General features: G+C 38.4%; 1 protein-coding gene across 1 annotated transcript in view; it reads left to right on the top strand.

Moving 5' to 3' along the window:
- ADARB1 (adenosine deaminase RNA specific B1) overlaps positions 1-23303 on the top strand; it is a 62195-nt gene that overhangs the window by 20382 nt on the left and 18510 nt on the right. Inside the window, exons 2-6 of the mRNA XM_032190280.1 lie at positions 2469-2505; positions 7009-7083; positions 13923-14857; positions 21387-21501; positions 22884-23052. Of these exons, the coding sequence (XP_032046171.1) occupies positions 7056-7083; positions 13923-14857; positions 21387-21501; positions 22884-23052 (1247 nt within the window). The 5' untranslated portion in view covers positions 2469-2505; positions 7009-7055. The remainder of the gene's footprint in view (positions 1-2468; positions 2506-7008; positions 7084-13922; positions 14858-21386; positions 21502-22883; positions 23053-23303) is intronic.

The raw sequence follows: 23303 nt of genomic DNA, 5'->3' as shown, positions 1-23303 counted from the left end.
TGTTTCCATGAAGGGAGCAGATGATAGCATCTGTCTTCAGGGCCTTTTTCCTGACTAAGAAGGGACTTAGTAAGGGACTCAGAATTTGTTTAGTGCTTTTGGGGCAGTAGCAGTGTAGAGATGCTGCTCAGAAGAGCCCTTCTGGCACACAAATATGAGGCTCTGCCTGCAAAAGATGTCAGAGAAACACATTATGACCTGAACAAGTCCCGAAGTATCCAGCTGCCACCAGGCAGGAAATGTGGAAGATGAGAGGTTTGCTCACAGCTTTTATAACTGAGGGGCATTTTCCTCTCTTTCCCATTTAGTGTGTTTGACTGGTTTAAGGTATTCCAAGTCTTGTTTTTCCTTCTTCTGGTCTCTACTACTTACAGTCCTGCAGCAGTGAAGCTCTGTCACACCAGCCCAGTGCTTACCAGCGGAGGTGGGTTTGTGCAAGGCTGCAGGATCTGCACTGGCTGCTGACCTTCAGGTGCCTTTTTTGCTGCTGACTGTTGTGGGAGCCATAAAACCTCAAAGCAGAGCCATCCTTTGCTGAGTGAATGCACCCAGAGCACTGAGCAGGTGTCTGGGCACAAGGCTCTACCAGCTTTGAAAACCCAGGTTCAAATGGTGTCTTGTTTGAGTTTAAAGTATAGTGTTGTTTTTAACAACAGCATTTAAAAAAAAAAAAAAAAAAAAAGCATTTTCTCCTGGTATTGAGCAGATGAGTGCTGCTTCTTGGGGGGCAAAAGTGTCCAGCCCACCCAGCCCCATCTGCTGGTGAGGGATGCAAGCTGGCAGTGCCCATTCCGCCATACCAGCTGTCCTTTCACAGGGACTTGGGCTGTTGTATTTAGCCACAGAGGTAGAAAATAAACTTGTTAATTCTTTTTCATTTTTGCCAGGCTTTTTAGTAGTGTAAGTACTGTATAACTGTTTCTTATGTGTCATGCCTGTGGAGATTTGTTTGCACTTAGGGATAAACCAATTTCAAGTCCTACTTCTCAAGAATTGTGTTTGTTCAGCGTGTTTGAAGTTCACGGAATTACCAACTGGGGTGATAGGGCACATAAAAAATACGATTTGACAAACAACTCCAGTTCACACTACTGTAAAAATTTGACCATTAGTTAAAAATTGCTAGTAGTTTTGTCAAAGCTTTAATTATAATTTTATTTAAAGCACTGCTTATGTAGAATGAGAACTATCAAAAACTTAAGGAATTTATATTTTCTGTGGATATTTGCTCCAAATAATGGAATTTCATGGTTTATAGTGCATATTCTGGGTGTTCCGAATAAAAGAGTTTTTGTTGTGGACTGTTAGGTTGGGAAAATATTAAAGGAGATGTAGGTGCAGTATCCACAGTATGGCGATTTACAGTTTGGTGTGTTTGAGGATAGACTGTTACAGTCAGGGAAGCTGACTCCAGTTGAGCTTTCCAAACATTTTTAGTACTTTATGGTAAGTCCAAAATATTACTGTTGTTTCTGGATTGGTAGTGTTGCTGAGAAATGCCACCATGCACTGTTGGGAAACTAAAGTGTCTCTGGGAGGAGAAAAAAAAAAAAGAATGAATTACTGCAGTCTTCCAGTATTGGAACTTTAAATATTGTTTCTTGTCTAACTGAACCAAAGCAGTTCAATATTTAATGTATGTGTTCGTAAGTTTGTTGTGCCCATTGCTGTGCTTGTGTGCTGTATAACTTAAGTTTGCTTAGTGAAAGACTTTGTAGAGTGCCAGCACCCTCTTGTGGGTAGTGTAATAGCAGGAAATTTTGTTTTTCAAGGTGCAAATACCAAAATCTCTTACCTGGTACAATATATATCCACTACTGTAAGTGTGTCCCATTCCGCCCCCTTGAACAACTACTGAACTGCAAGTGTTCTCACAGGACGTCACTGCTTGACTGAAATACTTTCTTTCTTTGGAAATCACTTCTTTAATTTGCTGAACATCAGGATCATTTTAGAATAATGTATCTTCACATTGCTAAATTCACTTATTTTTATTTTTATTTTTATTTTTTATAACTAGAAGTTTATCTGTAATAGCAAAATTATTCTGCTCCTGATTGAACAGGAATGTTGTTTGTGTGTGTGTGTGTGTGTGTGTGTGTAAATCAAGGAAAATTTCTTGCAGAGTTAGTCCTTCCTGTTATCCTGTATCTTTCTTACTCTAGATCAGCCTTTTGTTTCCAGTTCTTTTAGCTGAGGGGCTTTGCAGTTTTGGTTCAAATGCTAGGCATTTTCAGTCTTTTCTTATTGTTTTATTTTTCCCTAACCAGGAATATCCAGAATAGTTTATTCCCCTCCTTTTGCTGGGTTTACAAGGGATTTTGCTCTGCTACCAATGTACTGTTTATTACCGTTAATATGCAGTACGTACTGCTTAGTTTCACAAAACAGAAATTTGTCCCTTTTAAGGTCAGGACTTACCATCTGTGAAAGATAAAAATACTATATGTGTTTTTTTTTCCTTGCAGGTTGCAGAATCAGCATGTGTCTGTAGTAGTTAAAAAGGTAAGCAGACCATATTTATAAATACATCGCAAGATTCTTTGTACTCTGACTAATGCATACATATTAGAGATAATTCATCTGAATGTATTGACAGTTGTTCAAATCTTAAAAAAAAAAAAGTTTGTACAATAAGCAATTTCTAGAACATTGGATCAGAACAATTTGAAAATAGAGGAAAATATTGTTAAGAAATATCTAACTATATCAAGTTGACGTTACAAAAAAGTATTTACCTGTTCGACCAAAAATTTGTATCCTGTCCATCTTAATAAAATAAATATAAAAAGCTGACATGTAGGGCTTGAGAGTTCTTTGAGTATTTGATCTGATTTTGATAACTGATTGTAATTGTGAAAGGAAGAAATATATCCAGTATGCGAGCCTGGTAAGTTTACAAGCAGGCTTAATCCTGTAAGCGAGTCTCACGATACCTGCTTGACTTTTTTTAGTAGCATCAAGATCTTTGGGACTTTTTAAACTATTTTAGATCTCTTTTCCAATTAACTATTGGGCTAATTGGTAGCTGCAACTATAATTTTCTAAATTATGACAAAAATGTATATGCTACTTAATCAGAGGTCTAAGTTGCTTTTATTCATTTATGCATTATTAATATATTAATGCATTTATATGCATTTATATATGGGTTTTATTCTCAGAATGGCTACCACTTTTTCCTTGGAAATTTTGCACATCTTAAATGCATTTCTGACATTCATAGGTATTTAAGGAATCTTTCAGAAATAATGTAAAAAATGAAAGATTTAGCCCTTGAAGAAAAGCCCATAAGGATAGCTGATGATAGCTAAAAACAAAACTTCGTAATAAATAGATGTACAAAAATAGTTTGCTTCAAAATAAATCTGCAAACATCATAAGATATTTCTAATTTTGAGCTGAGCTCTGGGCTTTCTTGGCCAATGGAATATTAGATGTAAAATCAATTATGTATGTAGTGTAGCAGTAGGTGGTGCTGTTGGAGCAGATTTAATAATCTGAGGACCTGAACTGCAAGCTCTGAGGGATATTGTGTCAAAGCTGCTTGGAATTTCTGGTGTGCAGCCAGGAGCTGTGAAGAGCAAATGCTCATGCTGTAATTAACCTGTAGCAAATCCTAGTGGTTACTGCTAGTTTATATTTATTCTTGCTGCAGAACCGAACTGAAAGAAATCTTGCTGTTGGTCTATGATGTCATCCTAGTGCTTGAAAAATACATGACATGTGTACATGATGTATGCATGTAGGGAAAAGTCACTAATAATGCTTACAAAATACTGCATGCAGACATTTCTTCAAAGAATATAAGCTGATAATAGTGGCAAATCTATAAGTAAATGAGACTTGCACTGATGTATTTTTTTTTTGCTGGTGCGTGGAGACTTTTCAGGTAATGCATTTCCTGATATGTACAATTCCCGTTCTCCTGAGGAGTTCTTTTTTTCCCCTTTTCTCTCCCTGTGTGTATCAATGGTGCTTCTCCTTCATGGACATGTAGATCATGTCCTTTCCCTGTCACACACATCTAATGTGAACTGAAATGTCAAACTTGGCCTGAAACTGTTAATTAGCAAGGTACAAAACTGTTACATTCAGGCTTAAATGATGTCTGTTCAGATGAAATGTGCTTTTTTGAAGTGCAGGCAGTGCTTGTGCTGGCATTGAAGCAGTGGGCTTCATATTAGTTTCCTTGATGGCAATCATAGTTTCTCCATGACCGTGCAGACCTGTTGGGATGTAGCATTCCAGGCCCCAATGCCAGTCTGTTGTCACTTTTAAATGAAGTTATTTCTGTTTTTTACATGAAGGAGAAAGTGTTGCTATATTAATCCAGAGCACGCCTCTGTTTTATGGGCCCAAGTGTATGGTGTTTAGTAAAGAAAAGAGCAGAGATGCTGGAACCAGAAGACATTTGACCTCCTGTAAAGGAAGATCGGGCCTCATTGTCCCAGGGAGGCTGTTTTGGGAAACTGGTCTTAAATGGTGATGAGACCCAGTTCCACCTGTGCTCTTATCCAGTAAACACGTGATAGCAAGCCATGGCGTTGGCAGCTTTTTTCACCACAGCAAGTTCTTTTTGAATTGTGCAAACTGAACATGAATGGGCTTTGCAGTATTTCTTCAATTAGTGCAACTGCCCATTGACATCGATGCTGAAGTAGAACTTGAACTCTGAAGTGAGTGAGAGTTTGCAGCCCTCAGCACTTAGGCTTCCTGCAGAAATCATGTCAAGTTTCTATTTCAGGACTGAAATGGAAAATTTCAATGAAATTGAAACAAGATAGCACCACATTATCATGTAAGGGCACATGCTGCTTTTCTGTTTGTAAAAAGGCTGGAAAATGACACAGTGAGTGTTGACATTGGTACATCTGTTAGCAAAACCTGGGCTAAGAAAAAATGTATGAGAAATGTCACTGAAACATTCCTGTTTGAGATTTGTAGATTTGTGTTATTCACAAATGTATTTGGTGTGTTTCTAGGCAATATATGAGATAATAAATAACTAAGAAAGTGTGAAACAAGTATAAAGGATGCTGAAAGGCGTCTTTGTTTTATGCAGCAAGGGTTCATCAACTTCTTTCTTACGTCTCCCTGTTTCTGAGAATACACGTAAGGCTGGATCCAAGACAAAGAACTGCCCTCCTCTTTCTAGTAGTAAAATAAGCAAAAATAAATCTCCCTTTCCATACCCGGTAGTGATGAAAGAAGACTCATGAGGTTGTCTTTGATACTGTCACCTGAAGGCTGTGGTCTGTCCTCGCCCCTCTCACTGGCAGGCTGTCCCCAGGGGTTAATTGTGACACCTGCCTCTGCAGCGCTCTGCTCGAGGAAGGGACCTGGCACAGGTGAAGACCGCATGTAGTCGGCAGAGGTGATGCTCCTTGTGGCTCTTGCTCACTGAAATGTCACTGTATATTTAGAGGAGAGGGAGAGGGACTGGGCTGGCTGGGGACTGCATGGCATCGCTTTTACCCAGGGCTCTCAGCATGGGAACTTCCCTCAGCATGGCCGGGTGTCGCTGTAAAAGAAGGCGTAAGAAGCGGTCAGAGCAAAAAGGTAGTGTTTTTTAGTGCTGTGTTGTCAAAACCAAATGCTAGGGTGCAGGTTATAAATGAAAACATGCAAAGGTTTTCCAGTGAGGTTTGAACCTTTGTTACTGAGTGCAACTTCAATTCTTTCTGCTTGGATTTACAGAACAAAAGAAATATTTTGAACAGAATCCTTTGGGATCTTCCAATCTTTTATTTCCCTTAGCTTTTGAAGCTTGGAAGTAAAGCACTTTTTACAAAATACAGAACTTCTCTGAAGTTGCAGCTTTCTGCCTCTTACTGTCTTCTAATACCATTTTTGTTTCATCTATTGGGATTTGTTTTTTCCTTTTTTTTTTGGTGACATTTTACAATTATATATGCTATTCTCTGTTAACATATAATTGGATAGCCATTAAACTTTCCTTTCATGGTGTCTGTAGCTCTTCTTCAATCATAAGGATAAATCAAGAAAGCTGTTAAAAAAGTCCTTCAGAACTTCTTTTCATATAATAAAAATACAGAATAATCAAACAGTAGGAAGATAAACTTCATTGAATAAATTATTTATACTATAAATACTTCATAATTATATAACAAAATATATTTATAATATAAATATATGGTATGTAATTTATTTTTAATTGTTATATTTATATCTATACTATTTATTTGTTATTGTTATTATTTATATGTAACATGTAAGTGTATTCAAATGTATTTATTACTTCAAAAATATTTAAGTGTACTGTACTTTTCTATGACTCCACATAAATTAGCATACAGTCTACATTTAGATGTCGTTTTTGTTTGACATGACTGGCTGCATTTAGAAAATTAAGGTTTTATGAAGTACTGTTTATATTCTGAATATCGCAGCATGTACGACTGGGCAGAATGACTTGGCTACAGTGATAGTACTTAGAAAGTACTTAATAGTACTGATGGTGGATAAACAACTGCATTTTTATTGTCTTGCCTGCTTGAGTTGTCTGTGTGTTAACCTGCAGAGTGAATTTGACGTTATTTTTACCTTGAGACACATTGCTGGATCCCTGTGGGAACAACATTGCTTCATTTAACTATTATAAAAGTTGCCATCAAACACAAATTGCTGACACTTGGAGTTAATCTGCAACTGTTCTTTAAAGAAAACAACTACCAGTAGTGAGATGAAATAGTTTATGCACTCCTTCAGATTAAAAAAACAACGCACTGTAGTTCACCATATGAAAAATATATATTGGAAACATTGCAGAATTTGCAGTTCTATAAGAGTGTGCCTCAGCTTACAGAAATAGGCACACTGAGGAAATACTGTGCAAAGATTGAACTGCCCACTGTTGCTTGAGGAAGAAGCCATGGGTAGGCCAAAGCAAAGTTAGTGCTCAGGCTGCTGCTTTTGGCGATCTAACAGTTTACCTTGTATGCTGGTACATGAAAGCTTAAGTATCCCACTATCTGTGTTTTCCAGACAGAAGCAGTCTTCGCCAGCCAAGAAACCAGCAAAAATATTTCACAATGGATGTTGACGATGAAGAAAACATGAGTAAGATGTGTTTGTTTACACAATAATAAACTATGTAATCATTTCTAAGGTGACTTTTTCTCACAAGCCACAGGGAAAACTGAAGGAACTTCGAAGCACAAATTAAAATGATTTTTTGTATGTTTCTAAATACAGTATAGAAAAGTAAATTGGAGCTTTTGAACTAAAAGTTTTCTACACGTGATTATGTGCTAGTCTAATTATACCTTATGTCTCATTTTTCTTCCAACAACTGTTTAGTTGTACAAAATATTACCCTGTTTTGGACTTGCATTGAAGTAATGAAGATGGATTTCTCGCATTAGTAATAGTTTGGTATACTGCATTCGCACGCTCCATATGGGACCTGTGCATCCCACTGTGCCGGCATGGGTAGCACGTAAGACCTCTCCTGAGGTGTGGGTGCACTGTGCTGCTTTTTTGCAAATTACTCCTCTCTCAGAAGGGCTGGCAGTGGAGTTACAGGTCACCAAGGTAGGCTGGGTCAGTACGAGAGCAAATCTGTATGGGACTCTCAGCATGAGAACCTTCTGTGCAGTTTTAATTGTGAGGTTTGATGGGAATAAAGATCATTATTACCTGAGAAAGTGGGACAAGAAGTTGAATACCAAGTCTTGTACAATGCATTAAGTGTTTGAGATGATGATTCCTGTAGCACACAAACCATGTTAATGGTGGCTAATCATGCTGGGTTCTCTGAGCTTTTTCACCTTGAATAATCAGGTACCGGGTGAGGTTTGTTTGCCTGCCAGTGAAGTTTGTTGTGCAGTGGAAGATACTGCAGTATCCTCCATCTGTGTGCTTATGCTGAGATCCCAGAGGCAGGAACTTACTGGAAGAGGTAAAACCTAGAAGAGGAAGAATACTGATAATGAGAGTTAGGGACCAGTGGAAGACAGGGGAGAAATGAAGGAGACTGAAGTGTGTAAAATAAACAAGGGAAAGCAGAAATGAATGAAGAAAAAGCAAAATGAGGGTCTAGAAGAACTCCCTACAGGTCTTGCATGGCTGAGTATTCTTTCTACAAGCTGTTTTCTCCAACACCGAGGTACTGAATTAATGAAGTGTTTAAGCACAAAACCAGCTATCATCTTGATGAAAACACTGTTGAAGTGCTATGAAATTGCTAACTATTTGGTGTAATATAGATCTGATAACCTCTGGAGAAAACTGTTCTCATTTAAAATGTTACAACAAATATTGTAGATTCCTGTCCTTTCAACTGTTTTGTTTTTATGAATGAGAGACCTGTTCTGTTTCTGATATGCTTATGTGCTGTGCCTGACTGTAAATTATTGTGTATGATATAATAACAAATGTGCTTATTTCCCCTAAGTGACAATGTCTAAATCTCTGGCAAAGCTGAAAAAGCCTAGCAGTATAGGAGGCTTTGGAACAGAAGAGTTGTAATTCAGTTTGAAGGAGTTATTACAACATGCTTTTGTTGGGAGATAAAGATGTTAAATGGTTTAAAATACAAGCCAACAGAAAAAAAAGACAAAAACTTAACTGGACTAGAATTCCTCTTTTTCCTTTGACTTACACAGTGATCTTCACTAAAATATGCTTGCAACCACTTCCACTTTTTCCTTCTCTTTTTTTTTTTTTTTTTTTACTTTTTTTATTTTAAAAGAAATTTCTTTAGTTGGATGCTTTAGCTATTTCTAAGAGTGGTTCTATGAGGAGAACTTGGAAAAAAAGGTAAGAGGTGAATTGGATAAATCCCATGAGATAATTCTTCAGATAAAACATACCCTATTTCAATAGGAGTAAATCTGAGCATGAATGGTGCCTTCCTGAGCTGAACAAAATACCACCTATTTGATAGTGTCATCTTGTAAATTCCTTAAGCAAGATATTCAGTTTATGTCTGCTTCTGTTTCTGTGCTAGTGCACCAATATGCAGAGCAAATCAAATTCACTGAACTTTCTGTCTTGGCAGAAGACTGCCTCTGCTGAGTTGTTACAGGTTTGGGACATGCATTTGTGTAACTTCAGTGATCTCCCAGAAGTAAATTTTGAGGTTCATTGCCTGTATCACATTTTGCAAAAGAAGCCACAGGTAACAACATCATCTTGGATGACCCCAGTTAATAGAAGGTGTAAGAAGGCTTTTCTGCATCTGAATGACCACACAAACATCGTGAATTTGGAATGTTAAATTACCAGATTTGGAGAGGAAAATCAAAATCCTTAAGTTCCACACTTTGATTTGTACAAAGATTTTTTTTATTTGTATCTTTCTGTATTTTTGTATCACTGAAGATGGCAAAGTGTGATATCAGAAGTGCCTATAAAAGCCTTTGTTATTTTGTGTAACTCCTTTTAGGGGAAATGGAAGGCAAACCTGTGCAATATTTGTGGCTTACATTTATAATAACTAGAATTTATCTGCCAAAGATAGAATTCAAACTGTCTTGGTTCAGCAGAAGTGTAAGACGGTCATGAGATTACATTTAATGCACTCAAGAAAACAACGTTTCAGACTTTCAGGTTTTAAGTTCATCCTCCTGTATCTGATGAACAAAGAGAAGATGTTAGAAGGTGTGGGGAGCTGGGGGTCGGCCTCTTCTCCTGGGCAGCAAGTGATAGAACAAGAGGAAGTGGCTTCAAGTTGCACCAGGGGAGATTTAGGGTGGATATAAGGAAAAATTTTTTCACTGAACAGGCCTCTGAGGCATTGGAACAGGCTGTCCAGGGAAGTAGTTGAGTCGCCATCCCTGGAGACATTTAAAAGATGCATAGATGTGGTTCTTATGGATGTAGTCTAGTGGTAGACTTGGCAGTGCTGGGTTAATGGCTAACCAACGATTTTAGAGATGTTTTCCAGCTTCAGTGATTCTGTGAATGCTGTCAGTTCTCTGAAGTCTGTACTTACCAGTTACCTCACAGGAGAGGGGAGGTGGTACATTTTGCAGAACACTTATAACACTTGCTAATGTGTGTGTCTTGACCTTTTTCTTTGATTGTTTTCCCCCTTTTTCTAAAAAAGGTGATCACAAGAAGTCACTTTTTTATGCATATGTTTCATATGAAAATAAAATAATAATAAAAAAGACTTATTTAGGATTTCTCCAGGCCAGTAAATGAGAGCAGCAGTATAAAGGGTATCTAGAAACATCCTTCTAGCTGTGGTTCAGCTAAGAGTCGTTTAAACATAATTAAGTGTGCTCCATACCAGATGGAGCAGAGAGCAAGGCAAGATCCCCACTGAATAAAGAATCTTAATTAGAGGTGTTTTTTAATTACATGGGGAAAAAAAAAAAGATAAACCAGCATGTGTGGATAGAACTTATTTTAATTGGCATGAAAATTTTCTATGCCTCTTTCCTTCTTTGAGTGCTGTCAGCTTTGTAAACCTCTTGAATAGATTACTTCAGTGGCAGAACTTTGCCTTCACTGAAGTTGTTGGCATGTCATACTGTCAGTTGTGATTTTTACCAAAGAAGCTTCAACTGACATTAGTGAAGTCTCTAGTCAGAACTGCCAACTATTTTTAGTGATGGGAAAATAAGCTAGTCTTACAAAAACTGTCTTACTTCTAAATCACAGGTAGTGTTCATGTTTAAGAAAACATGACCGTGTTGTCGTGTGTTTATATCTGTTAACGCATAAACGAGCATATATATATATATATATATATATATATATATATATATATATATATCATCTAGCATGAGGATCTTTTAGAAAGTCTTAGGTCTTCTTTTTGCTAGGAGATCTAACAATACTGTAACACATGGTCACCTGTCAACTGCATTAAGTTATTTTTTAATTAAAAAAAAAAAAAAACACGAAAAACATCCATTATTGATTTTTTTCTCCTGTCAGCTCCCTCCAACGCATTGTACTTTCTAACAGTGTTTTAACATTAGAGAGCAACATCTTACGTGGACAGGTAGTGACAGAACAAGGGGTAATGGCTTTAAACTGAAAGAAGGAGGGAGATTTAGGTTAGATGTTAGGAGGAAATTCTTCACTCTGAGGGTGGTGAGGCACTGGAATGGGTTGTCCAGAGAAGCTGTGGATGCCCTGTCCCTGGAGGTGTTCAAGGCCGTGTTGGATGGGGCTTTGGGCAGCCTGGTCTGGTGGGAGGTGTCCCTGCCTGTGGAAGGAGGATTGGAACTGGATGGCCTTCAAGGTTCCTTCCAATCCAAACAGTTGTATGAACATTTAAGGTTCTAATTTTCCTGCCTTACTTTAGCTGTGGTACTTGGCAGCACAAGTACCTGTGTACACTGCTTTAGAGCAACAAAATTTGTGTTCCTTTTGAGTACTGATGTTCCTAGTTTGAGTTTTGATGGGATCCTTAGCTAGCCATGGCTTTCAGGGTAAAGCTGTCCTCCCTCATTCCGTTCAAAGTGATTGAGAGACTTCCCAGAGTATTACACTCTCTAAAACATTGCGTTAACAGAACAAAAAGTGCAAAATCTTCAGTGTGTCCAGTTCCTTACCACTCACAGCGGATCTGCTCAAAAAGCCATGGAAATAAGGAGGTGTGAGAAGAACTAAGAGAGAACAGGATGATTGCAGGCCAAGCTGCAGTTCCTCCGGCTGTTGAACGCGGATACAAAACTGCTCTTTTTCCATCCAATTGGAGTCTATTCAACTCGTATTTTCTTAATATGGCTTTCACAGGCACTGGTTATAGGAAGAAAGATATGAAGAGAAACCATTTTTTAGTGTTAACTGAATGATTTTGTTTAGCCTACAAAAGTTATGTTGTTCAGTAGCAAATTTCTGATGCCACTAGTAAGAACAATGTTTGAAAAATGCTGTTTTAGATAATTGGAGATTACAGCTTCAGGTAAGAAATACACTGTAAGAAAGTTTTAATAATTTATTCTGTTTTCCTTAAATTCCTTCACTTTAGTATGATAAGGAATATTTATGCATGAACACTGTATATTGGCAGTCATGACCCTTCAGCACACATTCTGCAGACAATATAATTTGTGGCTGGACATTACAAGAGATTCTTTATTAAATTTAGCAGATTTGTTGCCATGAAATGCTCTCAAACCCTTTGTGTTTCACTCTTGACTGCATTTGACTGGATTTTACTGTTCAATACTATACAAGTCTTTGTTGTGCTACTGCATTTTAACAAAACGTGTTCCTACTTGGTGTTTTTCTTTTCATCTTTATTTTTTCCTTTTTTTCTTCTTTGAGCACCGAAAGGAGTAACCTATCGAGCTTTTGCTGGAGGATGTTATAAATGAAAATTTAGTAACCATTCCATCAGCTTTGTAACCTGGGCGAAGTGATGTGTGCATGGTAGTGAATACTTCATGAAGATTTAAAGCATGTTTGAAATTTGTCAGGAAGAAAGCTTCCACTTTGGTTTGCTCTAATTTCAATAAATATTTATCACCTGCTATCAGTGTGAATTTAATACAGCAATAGATATTTTGGAGTCTTGGAACAGAAGAGTTAGATGCACTTGACCTACTAAATTTGCCTTTTCATTCATGAATGTCAATATAAAGCACAAATAATTTTGTTAGTTTTTTAATCAGGATAAAAATGAGGACTTTCCAGTTATAGCAAATATAATTTTTAAATACGTATCTAATGTATCATTACTCCAACTTTCTACTTTAGCAAATAAATAATGAATCATTAAATTAATCATGCAATACTACTTTTTTTCCCATTAAAATATCCTCATTGTGATTGTGCAGGTTTTGTCACACCTCTTGTGTTCTATGTAGTCTTAAGAGAGGATGTTTAGTTTTGTAAGTTTAGGAGAGCAGGTTTTTTGCAAAGAATTTAAAAGCTGCATATAAATGGCAAATAAAATGTTTCTCAATAAAAGGCTGTGTACAAATATATACACAGTGGTTTTGTGAGGCAACCTAAGTCAAATGCATTTTTTACAGCTGTTTTTCTGATGATGGAATAGATATATGATAAAATTTTTTTTGAAATTTAAGACTACATATGCAGAGAGATGCTGAAGCACAGTTTGTTTCTCATCATTTTGTGCTGCATCCGTGTAGCTGTATTCACCTATTTTGGGTGTACAGAAAAGATAAACATGTCACTGGGTTCAGTGAAGGTAGTTTACGGGTTGGAGTTGTTGGGAGAAGAGGTTTGCTCTGCTGAACGGGCCCATTGCTGGAGCTGCCATGCAGTGGGCAGGCAGTCCTGTTTGGGCAGCCAGCAGCTGAAGGTCCTGAGCAAACTGAGGTGAGGTGAAAATCATTTGGGAAAAAGCATAAAAAATGAAAAGCATAAAGGAATTGAATTTAGAGAATATAGCATAGCTAAAGAGAAGTAAAACATCCATACAGTCTTCAGTCATGGTGCCTACCTACCAAAGAACTGCCTTTCATTACACTGATTTTATTTGTCATTTCTCAAATTGAGCAAATAAAATCATTTAAGACAAAAATGCAACATTATTAAAATAAGAATAAAGTAGAATTAAATATAAGTCTCCTAGAAATGGCCTTAAGCATCCATTTTTACTTTAGTAATGGGAGCTTTTTATTTTATAGGTGTTTCCTACAAATAATACAATTTAGTTTTCTGGTTTAAAGCATTTTTCACGTCAAGTAAAAACTTTGTTCTAGCGTGATTTGAATGCAAAAGAAAAAGCTGCAGCATTTTATTGTTATATGAAAGTAGCAAATGCAATGTTTGCAAATAATTCTTGAACGTGCTCTTTCTTGAATGATCAAGAAGTATTGCTCTCCATTTACATTGCAAAAGCTTTAATCAGTGAGCACACATCACTTAACCAGTTATAAAGAGCGATAAAGGAATCTATAAATTTTGCATTTACAAGATCCTGCAACGAAGGCATTGTAAGTTACTCTTTCTGGGCACCGCAGGTTCAAGCAGCACTGATGTTAAAGAAAACCGCAACATGGACAACGTTCCCCCCAAGGACGGCAGTGTGCAAGGCACCGGGGAGGGGGCTCAGCTCTCCAATGGTGGTAGCAGCAGCAGCAGAAAGCGTCTTTTGGAGGAGGGCAACAATGGCCACTCCAAATTTCGCCCTAAGAAGAGGAAGAAAACACCAGGTCCCGTTTTGCCAAAGAATGCCCTGATGCAACTTAATGAGATAAAACCTGGTTTACAGTACAAACTGCTGTCCCAAACAGGGCCGGTTCATGCTCCAATGTTTGTGATGGCAGTTGAAGTTAATGGGCAGGTGTTTGAAGGGTCTGGCCCTACAAAAAAGAAAGCCAAGCTTCATGCTGCTGAGAAGGCTCTGCGGTCTTTCGTTCAGTTCCCAAATGCATCAGAGGCGCACCTCGCAATGGGGAGGACTCTCTCTGTCAACACAGACTTCACCTCCGACCAGGCAGACTTTCCTGACACGCTTTTCAATGGATTTGAAACTCCAGTTCCTGCTGATGCTTCCTTTTACCTAGGGTCCAACGGGGATGGCTCCTTCAGCTCTAGCGGGGACTACGGGTTGTCATCGTCATCTGCTGTAGCCAGCAGTCTTACCCAGTCGCCTCTCCCCACACCATCACCGTACCCGACCACAAGCGGCAAGAATCCGGTCATGATCCTGAATGAGCTGCGGCCAGGACTGAAGTACGAATTTCTCTCAGAGAGCGGGGAAAGCCATGCCAAAAACTTTGTCATGGCTGTTGCAGTGGATGGTCAAACGTTTGAAGGATCAGGAAGGAATAAAAAGCTTGCAAAAGCTCGGGCTGCTCAGTCAGCCTTGGCATCCTTGTTTAACATGCAGCTGGATCAGACTCCATCTCGACAGCCCATTCCTAGTGAGGGGCTCCAGTTGCATTTGCCACAGGTGAGAAGCCCTTTGGTGTTTTTCAGCCTGCTTAGATAATGACCAGTCATAGCCAAGGTGAATCATTTTGAATTAGCTTCAACATTTCTGCTGTTTGTTCTGCTTGGGTGGATGGGTGTGTTTATTTGTGTGTCTGCTTATGTGTGTATACATATAAATATATATATGCACATATATTTATATGTAATTTATATATATAAATATATATGTATTATGTATATATATATGCAAATTATATTTATAAACAAATTATTTACTTAGGCAAGGAAATTGGGATGAGAAATAGTTTAAATTAAATAATTAGTGAAGTAGGGAAGGTAGCAAACATACCAGACAGAGATCAAAAAATGTAAAGAAGCTAGAATGAAGTAATTTTAAACTTTTTAATGAAGAAAAATTCTCCCTTGTTTGCTTGTGCTTCTCCCCAGTCTAAGTATAATAATGAATGTTTGTCTGCCCTCTTTGTACTACATCCATTGGGTCTTTTTAATGATATGTCTGTCTAAATCCATCTACTTGTTATGTATGTATATATGCATACATATACATATAAGATCCCATGAATTCGTTTCAACTTTCTGTTTATTCTAATGAGAGTTTTGAGGCTTTGACCTTTTCCATCTCAAAAACATTGTTTTAAAGTTCATTCAAATTACTATATGTCTGATTCAATATCATTCTATAATCTGGGGTTGAAGAGTATATATAAATGTGATTATTGTAAGTACATCGTTTCCTCTAGTTGCATGGACAATATGCATTATTTAGAGATTCCTATATGCTGTTTCTTTATCTTGCATAATTATTGGGTTATTTATGAATGTTTAATGCTTTTTCAAATCTAGGATTATGCTATTTCAGGTCTTTATGATTTCTTCAGTAGGTTCAGCTATTTCACTATTTTAAAATAGTGCTTTTAAAGGTGGATTTGGCACCAGACGCCAAAAAATTCACTGTTTTTTACATGTTACTAGTTCCTGAATCAGTAAAATGATGAAAATAGGAATTACAATATGAAGTAGAAAAGAATAAGAATAATTCTTGCCCTGAATAATTTTTCAGGGCGACTTCTGGTAAGTTTTGTTCTGAGGTGGGGAAGGTAGAATCGTTATATTCTCTCCCAGCTCACACTTTGTCATTCTAAGGGGGTAAAGTTGTTTTTCTGCCCAGCAGATCAATGCATAACAACTTACACAGCCTTTTTAAGGGACTTCAATGGACCACTGGACGGTGATGGGTACTTCTGAGCTCCTTGCTTTGTGAGATTTTGACCTGCATTCTCAGTTCTGTGAACCTATTTGTTGTCCCAGAGTGCCACCCCGTAAGTGGGCTCTTGCAGTAGTTATGCTGTGCAAGGTATGCAGAAACTGTGTGGTCAATTCTGGGCATTTGAGCTCAAGGTACGGTTTTAAATAAATAATTTTTTTAAAAAAGGCAACACGTGCAAACAACTTTTTTTCCCTCCAGCACTCCAACACTGACCTTGATGCCCATATTGTCTACAACAAAGCGTACTTTAGGGCCAGCTTGCATTTTACCTTTCTTACAAATGTACATAAAAGGCTACTCCAGTGTGGAAGAGAACCCAGTGTTTGTAGGGGTAATTCAGCATACTACACCATGTGGGGAAGGGGCAGGTTGCTGGTACTGTCTCATGTAGGTCCTATTTAAAGTCAGCTATTGATTCTGAGTCTTTTGGTCAGTTTGTAGTCAGGACACCCATTTTCTTTCTGTACTTACTGTGTTTTATTACTCTGCTTATATTTATAATTAGCTATCAAGTTATTGGTATTGATCTATTACATCATGGTCTATTATAAGTGATTTTGTTTTGGTACATTTTAATGAGTAATCAGAGATTTAAGCATTTGTGATGTTTGTTTGGTTGTGCTTTTGTTTTATTCCTTTTTTTTTTTTCAACTCTTGAGTTCTTAAACAGTTGTTTTTAAATGGTTTTAAATGAATATGTGTAAATATATTAAGTCTGGAGATAACCCTAAAGTGGGTGAAGTCACAAACATTGGAGAGTACAGGAGTGATGCAGACGAGGTTGAGATTTGTAACAACCCACAGACCAAGCAAAATAATGATTTTATTTGGAAAAATGGCAAACTGGAAACATGCAAGGGGAGAAAAATTCCAAGCACTGAAAGCTCAGTGGAAGGAATGGGAGTACAACGTAGCTCTGCCAATGCAGATGTTGGAATTGCTGCCTGGGCAGCAGGTTCCAAATGCATCCTCAGCTCAGAGCTGCGTGGTGAAAAGCAGTGTGTTGCTCCAGACGCCTCACCTCTTGAGGTGCCATTACCTTCTGGATCTGGTAGGCAGCAGGCAGAACTCTACGGTGTCTGCAGCAATGTGTTAATTTGTGATGCCTTGCAAGAAAAACTGTTAGAGCAGAAAGAATTGAGAGGAGTGAAAAGATGATTGCTGCTCTGGGTGGTGATGGGGAGTTTTGGGTGAAGTACATGTCAAAAGTTATTTACCTTCAGGTAGAAGCAAGCACACTGGAGGGAATGAAATGTGGGAATACACATCTAAGCTATCAAATGATAGAGAAGGACTGCTGGTATCAGAGATCAGCTTATTAAATAGATATGGGTATAATCATTTGGCCACTACAGTGGGTTATCAAGGTCCTGTGGTTTAATACATTTAAAATCAGTCTGTGCAAAGCAAGCTTATCTGCTTGTTCACAGCTTGACCTTTTGTGAAAGATGAAGCACTGCTGCCTGCGGTGAGGAAAATCTCTTTGCTGGGAAAGTGACTTAAACCCAGCAAGTCAGCATGTGCCTCAGAGCAGATGAAGGTGCACTGATGAAAATCAGCCCTTGTGCGTTTATTACTCTGTGTATTAAAATGGGAGAAATTGTCAGTCCAGTGGGGTAGGGACATGCCTCTCCAAAACAAAGAAAATATTTTTATGGGTAGCTACATTTTGCAAATTGATAGCCATCCTCATTTTAGCTCCCATGCCAAGTCCAACAGGATATCCTGTATTGTACAGTAATCTGCAGCACAGTACCAAGGGCTCTAAAATGTGTCCTTGAAGTTTTATTTTCTGTGGAAGACAACTACGTGTTTCAACATGCTTAGGTTAAGATCATTAAAACATTTAAAGTGCCTCGTTTGTTATAGGTCTAAAGATTTGGTAGGTAGCTATAGTTGTTGAAATCTGGAGAAGACAGAGAAATGTGAACAGTATTTTAAAATAACTTTGGAAGACAAGTGGGTCACCTGTTTATAGATGAAGTGTGGAAGCTGATAGAAACAAGTTTTTGAAAACTATTATTGTGAAGCCCAAATCCCATTACAGGGGAAAGCAGCATTGCTGAGCACTGAACTTTGCCTCTTTGTTTTTGGAGGTGGTCTCAGTGGACTGAGCTTGCCGTGATGGCCTCCTTGGTGCAGAGCCCTTGCTCTTGGCTAGGCTTCCTCCACGGCTTCCCAGGCCCTTGCCTGACTTTATTTCTGAGACATCCTCCACCATAGGTGTATGTTGCCTGTCTCCCTTGTAACCTTTAGTAATCTCACTGCAATAGAGAGGCCACTGTTTGGCCCTTTCTTCTCCCTTCTCCTCTCTCTGTCCTTCCTTCACTTTTCTCCTTTTTATAAAACTGGATTCAGAATATATCCATGTTAATTTCAGAAGCCATAAAAAAGGGTCGGTGAGGAAGAAGTTTCTTTTTTTTTTTTTTTTTTTTTAATTCAGGAGACTAGTAGCACACAAATCTTATTGTGAAGTTGAGAAAATTGTAGGGTTAACCCTAGAAAGCTCATATGTTACCTACAGCTGTTACCTTCAGTTGTTGTAATTCTTACTCTTTCTGTGAGACTATTTTAGAGTATTCACCAAGTATAATAATAATAAGCATGTACGGCATCTAGTAAGTGTATGTAAAGCTACGATTGCCTAATACAAGCTTCTTCAGAACTTTAAAGAATCTTCTCTATCCCTCAGTCTACAAATAAGTATCTTGACATCCAGAGACCAACTTCATCAAGGCTCCCTTAGCCTTCATTTAAAGGAGAAAGGAAAATGTTTCCCCCCATGCGGGACTGATGTTTTTTTATCTCTGCTGTAGCACCTGTCTGTACTTGGTTTTGCCCAGATACGAGCTATAGTAGGGGTAGCAATGGTGCACGGTGTTGTGGTGCTCTGCTTCCCATCCCCTCCACTGTGCTGCAGCAACCACCAGCCCCATGATGGGACCAGCACTGAGCCTTCGTGCTGGTGCCCTGAAAACCAGGCGCTGAAATAAGCACAGGGAGGCAGGAAGAATTTACCCCAGTGTGGTTCTCAAGGACTGCACCTGCTTTTAACTGCAGCTCTAAACCCATGCATCTGAATCTCACTGAAATGTGGTGGGACCACTCCCATGACTGGAGTGCTGCAATGGGTGGCTACAAGCTAGAGAGAAGCTTGAGAACTGGTGCCTCTACAGGCGTGATGGTAGCCTCTGAACAAAGCTGAGCTTCTGAAAAAAAATGTAAATCTGTTGATAAGAGTTCCTGAATTGTAGTCCATTCAAATGCATTGAGAAAATTTGTATTTACAATGTTGAGAGTCTTCTGATTCTACAAGTCATGTGCAAAACATGGGCTGAAGCTTGGTGCAAATGTGACCTCAGTCACCACTGACTGCTAGTTGCTGTATGTCCCGGTCAGATTCTGGAAAAAGACATCAAGCTCCAAAATCATGACACATGAGCTGTAGTTATTGCTTCATTGGCTGCAAAAGCTTTCCCAGAAGAAAGTCAACATTGAGAATTCCTCTATTTCTAGTCTGTCAGCTCTCATGAGCACTGCTAAGAAAGCAGTGGTGAATCAGGCTGGCAGTCTTCAAGCCTTTTCTTTTTACTTTTCTTTTGACTGCGGCAGTCTGGTTTTGGAACAGATTATGCTCAAGATTTGTCAGCACTGCAGATTTTCCTTGGGCTGTCCCTGGAGGTGTGGTGATTTTCTTCTTGTACAGAAAGGTCCTGTGGTTAGTTTGTAAACAGAAGCATCTCAGCCCCAAATGTACTCTTGGGCTGGATTTAATTGCTTATGCACGTGTTTAGTGTTGTACAAGACACTCTCAGGTATCTAAGGCATTGGTGCAGCACTGGCCGACCTAGTGCAGGACCTGTGCGCTTCTGAAGCGTCCACCTGTGGGCCAGGGGTAGCATCTTGACTACAGCCAGCTGGCAGCATGCAGACAACCGCACCCAGTCTTCTATGCCTGGCACTGCAAGGAAGGGATTTAATGCCAGGCTGCAGGAATCTGCATGTAGAGATGTTTAAACCTGGGTTTTCCCGTGGGTGTGTGAGCCTGAAGTCCTGTTACGGTCAGTGCATGCTTGGGGGTGTGATGGTGTCTGAAAGAGCCATCACCGTTAAATGGCCTCTTCATATGGACACTCTTAATTTGTCTAAAAACTGTGCCAAAAAGGGTTTTCCTCCATTGCAGCTGCTTCTGTTTAACATGTAACTTGCCTTTCTCAGCCTTTCCTTTTGAAGTAATCAACTATGCTGCTGGGTGTATCACGGGGGCACTGGACTTCGTGTAGTACATGCGGAAAACAGTACCAACAACAGATATTTACACGGTGGTTTTTACTCGAGTAATGTTGCATAGATTGCCCTGGTTTTCAGTTTCTTTTTTGGTGAAGATTGAGGAATTTGAGTTTGATTCATCTCTAGTTATTGTAGTTCCAACTGCCTTAAAATCAGCAGGTGAGATTGGCTGCAGTGTTGAACTGAACCATCATCAGAGTTCAGCACGAGCAGGAATGGTATCTTGAAGTTGTCGTTAATATGAATTTAGTCCCCGCAGAGCCTGAACGATGTTGCTTGTCAGCACAACTGGCAAGTTACAGCGCTGTGGCTATTGTCCAAGTTTTCCTTAAGATGAAAGAGTTAAGCCTTCTTAATTTTCAGACAGGTAGGTTATACAGTGATGTCTTACTCTCTTAAATTTGTATGTCTTATTAAAAAAAAAAAAAAAAAAAAACATCTTTTGAAAACAAATTCATTCTTACTTATGCAGTAACTAGTTAATTAATTTGATTGTTATAAAAGGTTTCTGTGTTGCTTTGAAGAGGCTGCTTTTGCACTGCAATCTTTCTGTCAGGTCCAACACTGAGGATGCTGAAAGGAGATGTTTTGAGGTTTGAGCATGAAAATACTGACTCATCTCCCTGTTCAGTTGTTCTCCAAAGCCTCAAAAGTTCATAGTGATCATGAGCGTAAGGTATTTTGATGCTTAACACAGAGCTTTGTGACCCTGTTATGGAGCACACAGAACTCTATTTCCACATACAGTGAGCTCTGAGTGTTCAGTGTGCCGGAAAAATTGGACCTAGCCACCTCCTTGGCATAGTGCAGATGCATCAAAATCTTTGTCCGGTTTTAAAGCAAACAATATAAACACTTCTAATCTGTTTATGTCAAATCATTTAAAAGTGCAAATCTTTATAACCTAATGCTATTGTGGCTTTTTGTAGTTGTTGAATTTTCTAATGTGCATTTCTGTGTGATCCAACAGGTTTTAGCAGATGCTGTTGCACGCTTGGTAGTAGATAAATTCAGTGATTTGACAGAAAATTTCACATCTCCACATGCACGTAGAAAAGTCCTTGCTGGAATTGTCATGACAACAGGTAAAGAAAAAAAAAAAAAAAACTGTTTTAGCTGTCTAAATCCCAGGGCTTTGTTTGCATTCTAATAAACTATATTATTTCTTCGGTCAATCAGTATTGAAATATATTTTTACTGTTTAATCTTCAAGGTTCATTAAATATAGCAATTAAATTTTGGCTAAAGATGATTAAAGGAAAATTAGATCTGCAAATGCATCTGTTTCTGGAGCTCCTGTCTTCTGCGTAGTTGAGACTTCTGAGATAATTCATAGTCTACAAAATGCATGAACCTTTTAAAATGAAACATTGAACTTTTTGAAAGTAAATCTAAGATAAATTTCACCACATTGGTCACACAGATGGCATTCTTGGTTTTGGCATGGTATATAAGAAATTATGCTTGCTTTACAAATCTTTAAGGTTTTACACTTTGTTAGTTAGCCTTTGCTCTTTCCCACGCCCACACACAGCTCCCCATGAATCTGCACCACTTCGGGCCGGGATGCACATCACAGCTAACTACGCACTGGCAGCCAAGGCTCCCTCGCATTGGCACCTCCAGGAGATAATCCTGTATTGTGGATGGACCCTAAACTTCGAGTTCCTGGGCCATGTTGAATATGTTTCTTCCCGCTTGTCCATACTGCAGTAAATATTCTGTTGGATGAAGACAGCAGAAGGCATTTAGCAGGGCCAGCTGCTTTCCATATCTGGTGTTTTTTGCTTTGTTTTGGTACAGGGATGTAACATTTTGACCTGTCATTCAAAATTCTTCATGGAGTTGACTATTTTAATGACAAAGGTAGTTTTTTTTTGTATAGAAAACATGCAAAATATTTTTAATTCAATTGTGCAGAATTATTTAACACCAAGAACTATGTCTCTAGATGTCCTGTACTGCTGATAAGCTTCAAAATGGTTTAACTATTTGAACTTCATTATCTAGTTTTACTTATCATGTTGATGGTTTAATACCCTTCTATTCTTTTTTTTTTTTAATAAATCAGTGCCTTTTAATAATGCAAATTTCTAAATATGCTGTTAATATCTGCATATATGGACAAAAGGTTGCCGTGCTCTAAGCCAACTGGCTGCCTGGGCTCAGAAAAAAGCATCATCTTTGGGGATCAGGCTGTAATAACTCTTCCTGAAGCAGCAATTTTTCCCTGCAGGTTTTCAATTTCTAACTCATCTGAGCTCCAAAATGAAGAACTCACAAGAACCATAGACCATACTGGTAGAGGAAAGATAAGTCTGAGTGAAGCTTTTGGTTTAATGAAAAAATCAGAAGAAAAAATATTTCTTGAAAAGAAACAAAAGGGCCTTGTTTGAATTCTGCAGGACGATCTCTAAGTTGCTTGTGATTTTAATTGTATCTTCATTCTAAAATTTTGTTTTGTCAGGTACAGATGTGAAAGATGCTCTGGTAATAAGTGTTTCTACAGGAACAAAATGCATCAATGGTGAATACATGAGTGATCGGGGTCTTGCATTAAATGATTGCCACGCGGAAATTATATCTCGACGGTGCCTGCTTAAATTTCTATATACACAACTTGAGCTTTATCTAAGGTAAGCTTATGGGAAGATAAGCTGACCACATGGAGCTGTGAAGCTTTAAGAAAATGTCTTCTAATTATTTGAATCTGAAACATTTGTCCTGACATGCCCTGCTGAAATGAAGTGTGTAAAGTAACACTTGTTGCATTAGAATGTTTAACTGAGAACTGAAGCTCTTTGCCCTGAAGTTTAAATTGAACAAAACATGTATTCAGTTAGGTGTCAATCTTGAGAGGAAAGCACAGACAAAATTATAGGGAATC

The sequence above is a fragment of the Aythya fuligula genome, chromosome 6 (genome assembly GCF_009819795.1).
Source record: "Aythya fuligula isolate bAytFul2 chromosome 6, bAytFul2.pri, whole genome shotgun sequence".
NCBI classification, from domain to species: domain Eukaryota; kingdom Metazoa; phylum Chordata; class Aves; order Anseriformes; family Anatidae; genus Aythya; species Aythya fuligula.
The sequence above is the reverse complement of the archived record's forward strand: the minus strand, read 5'-3'. Positions and strand labels throughout refer to the sequence as shown.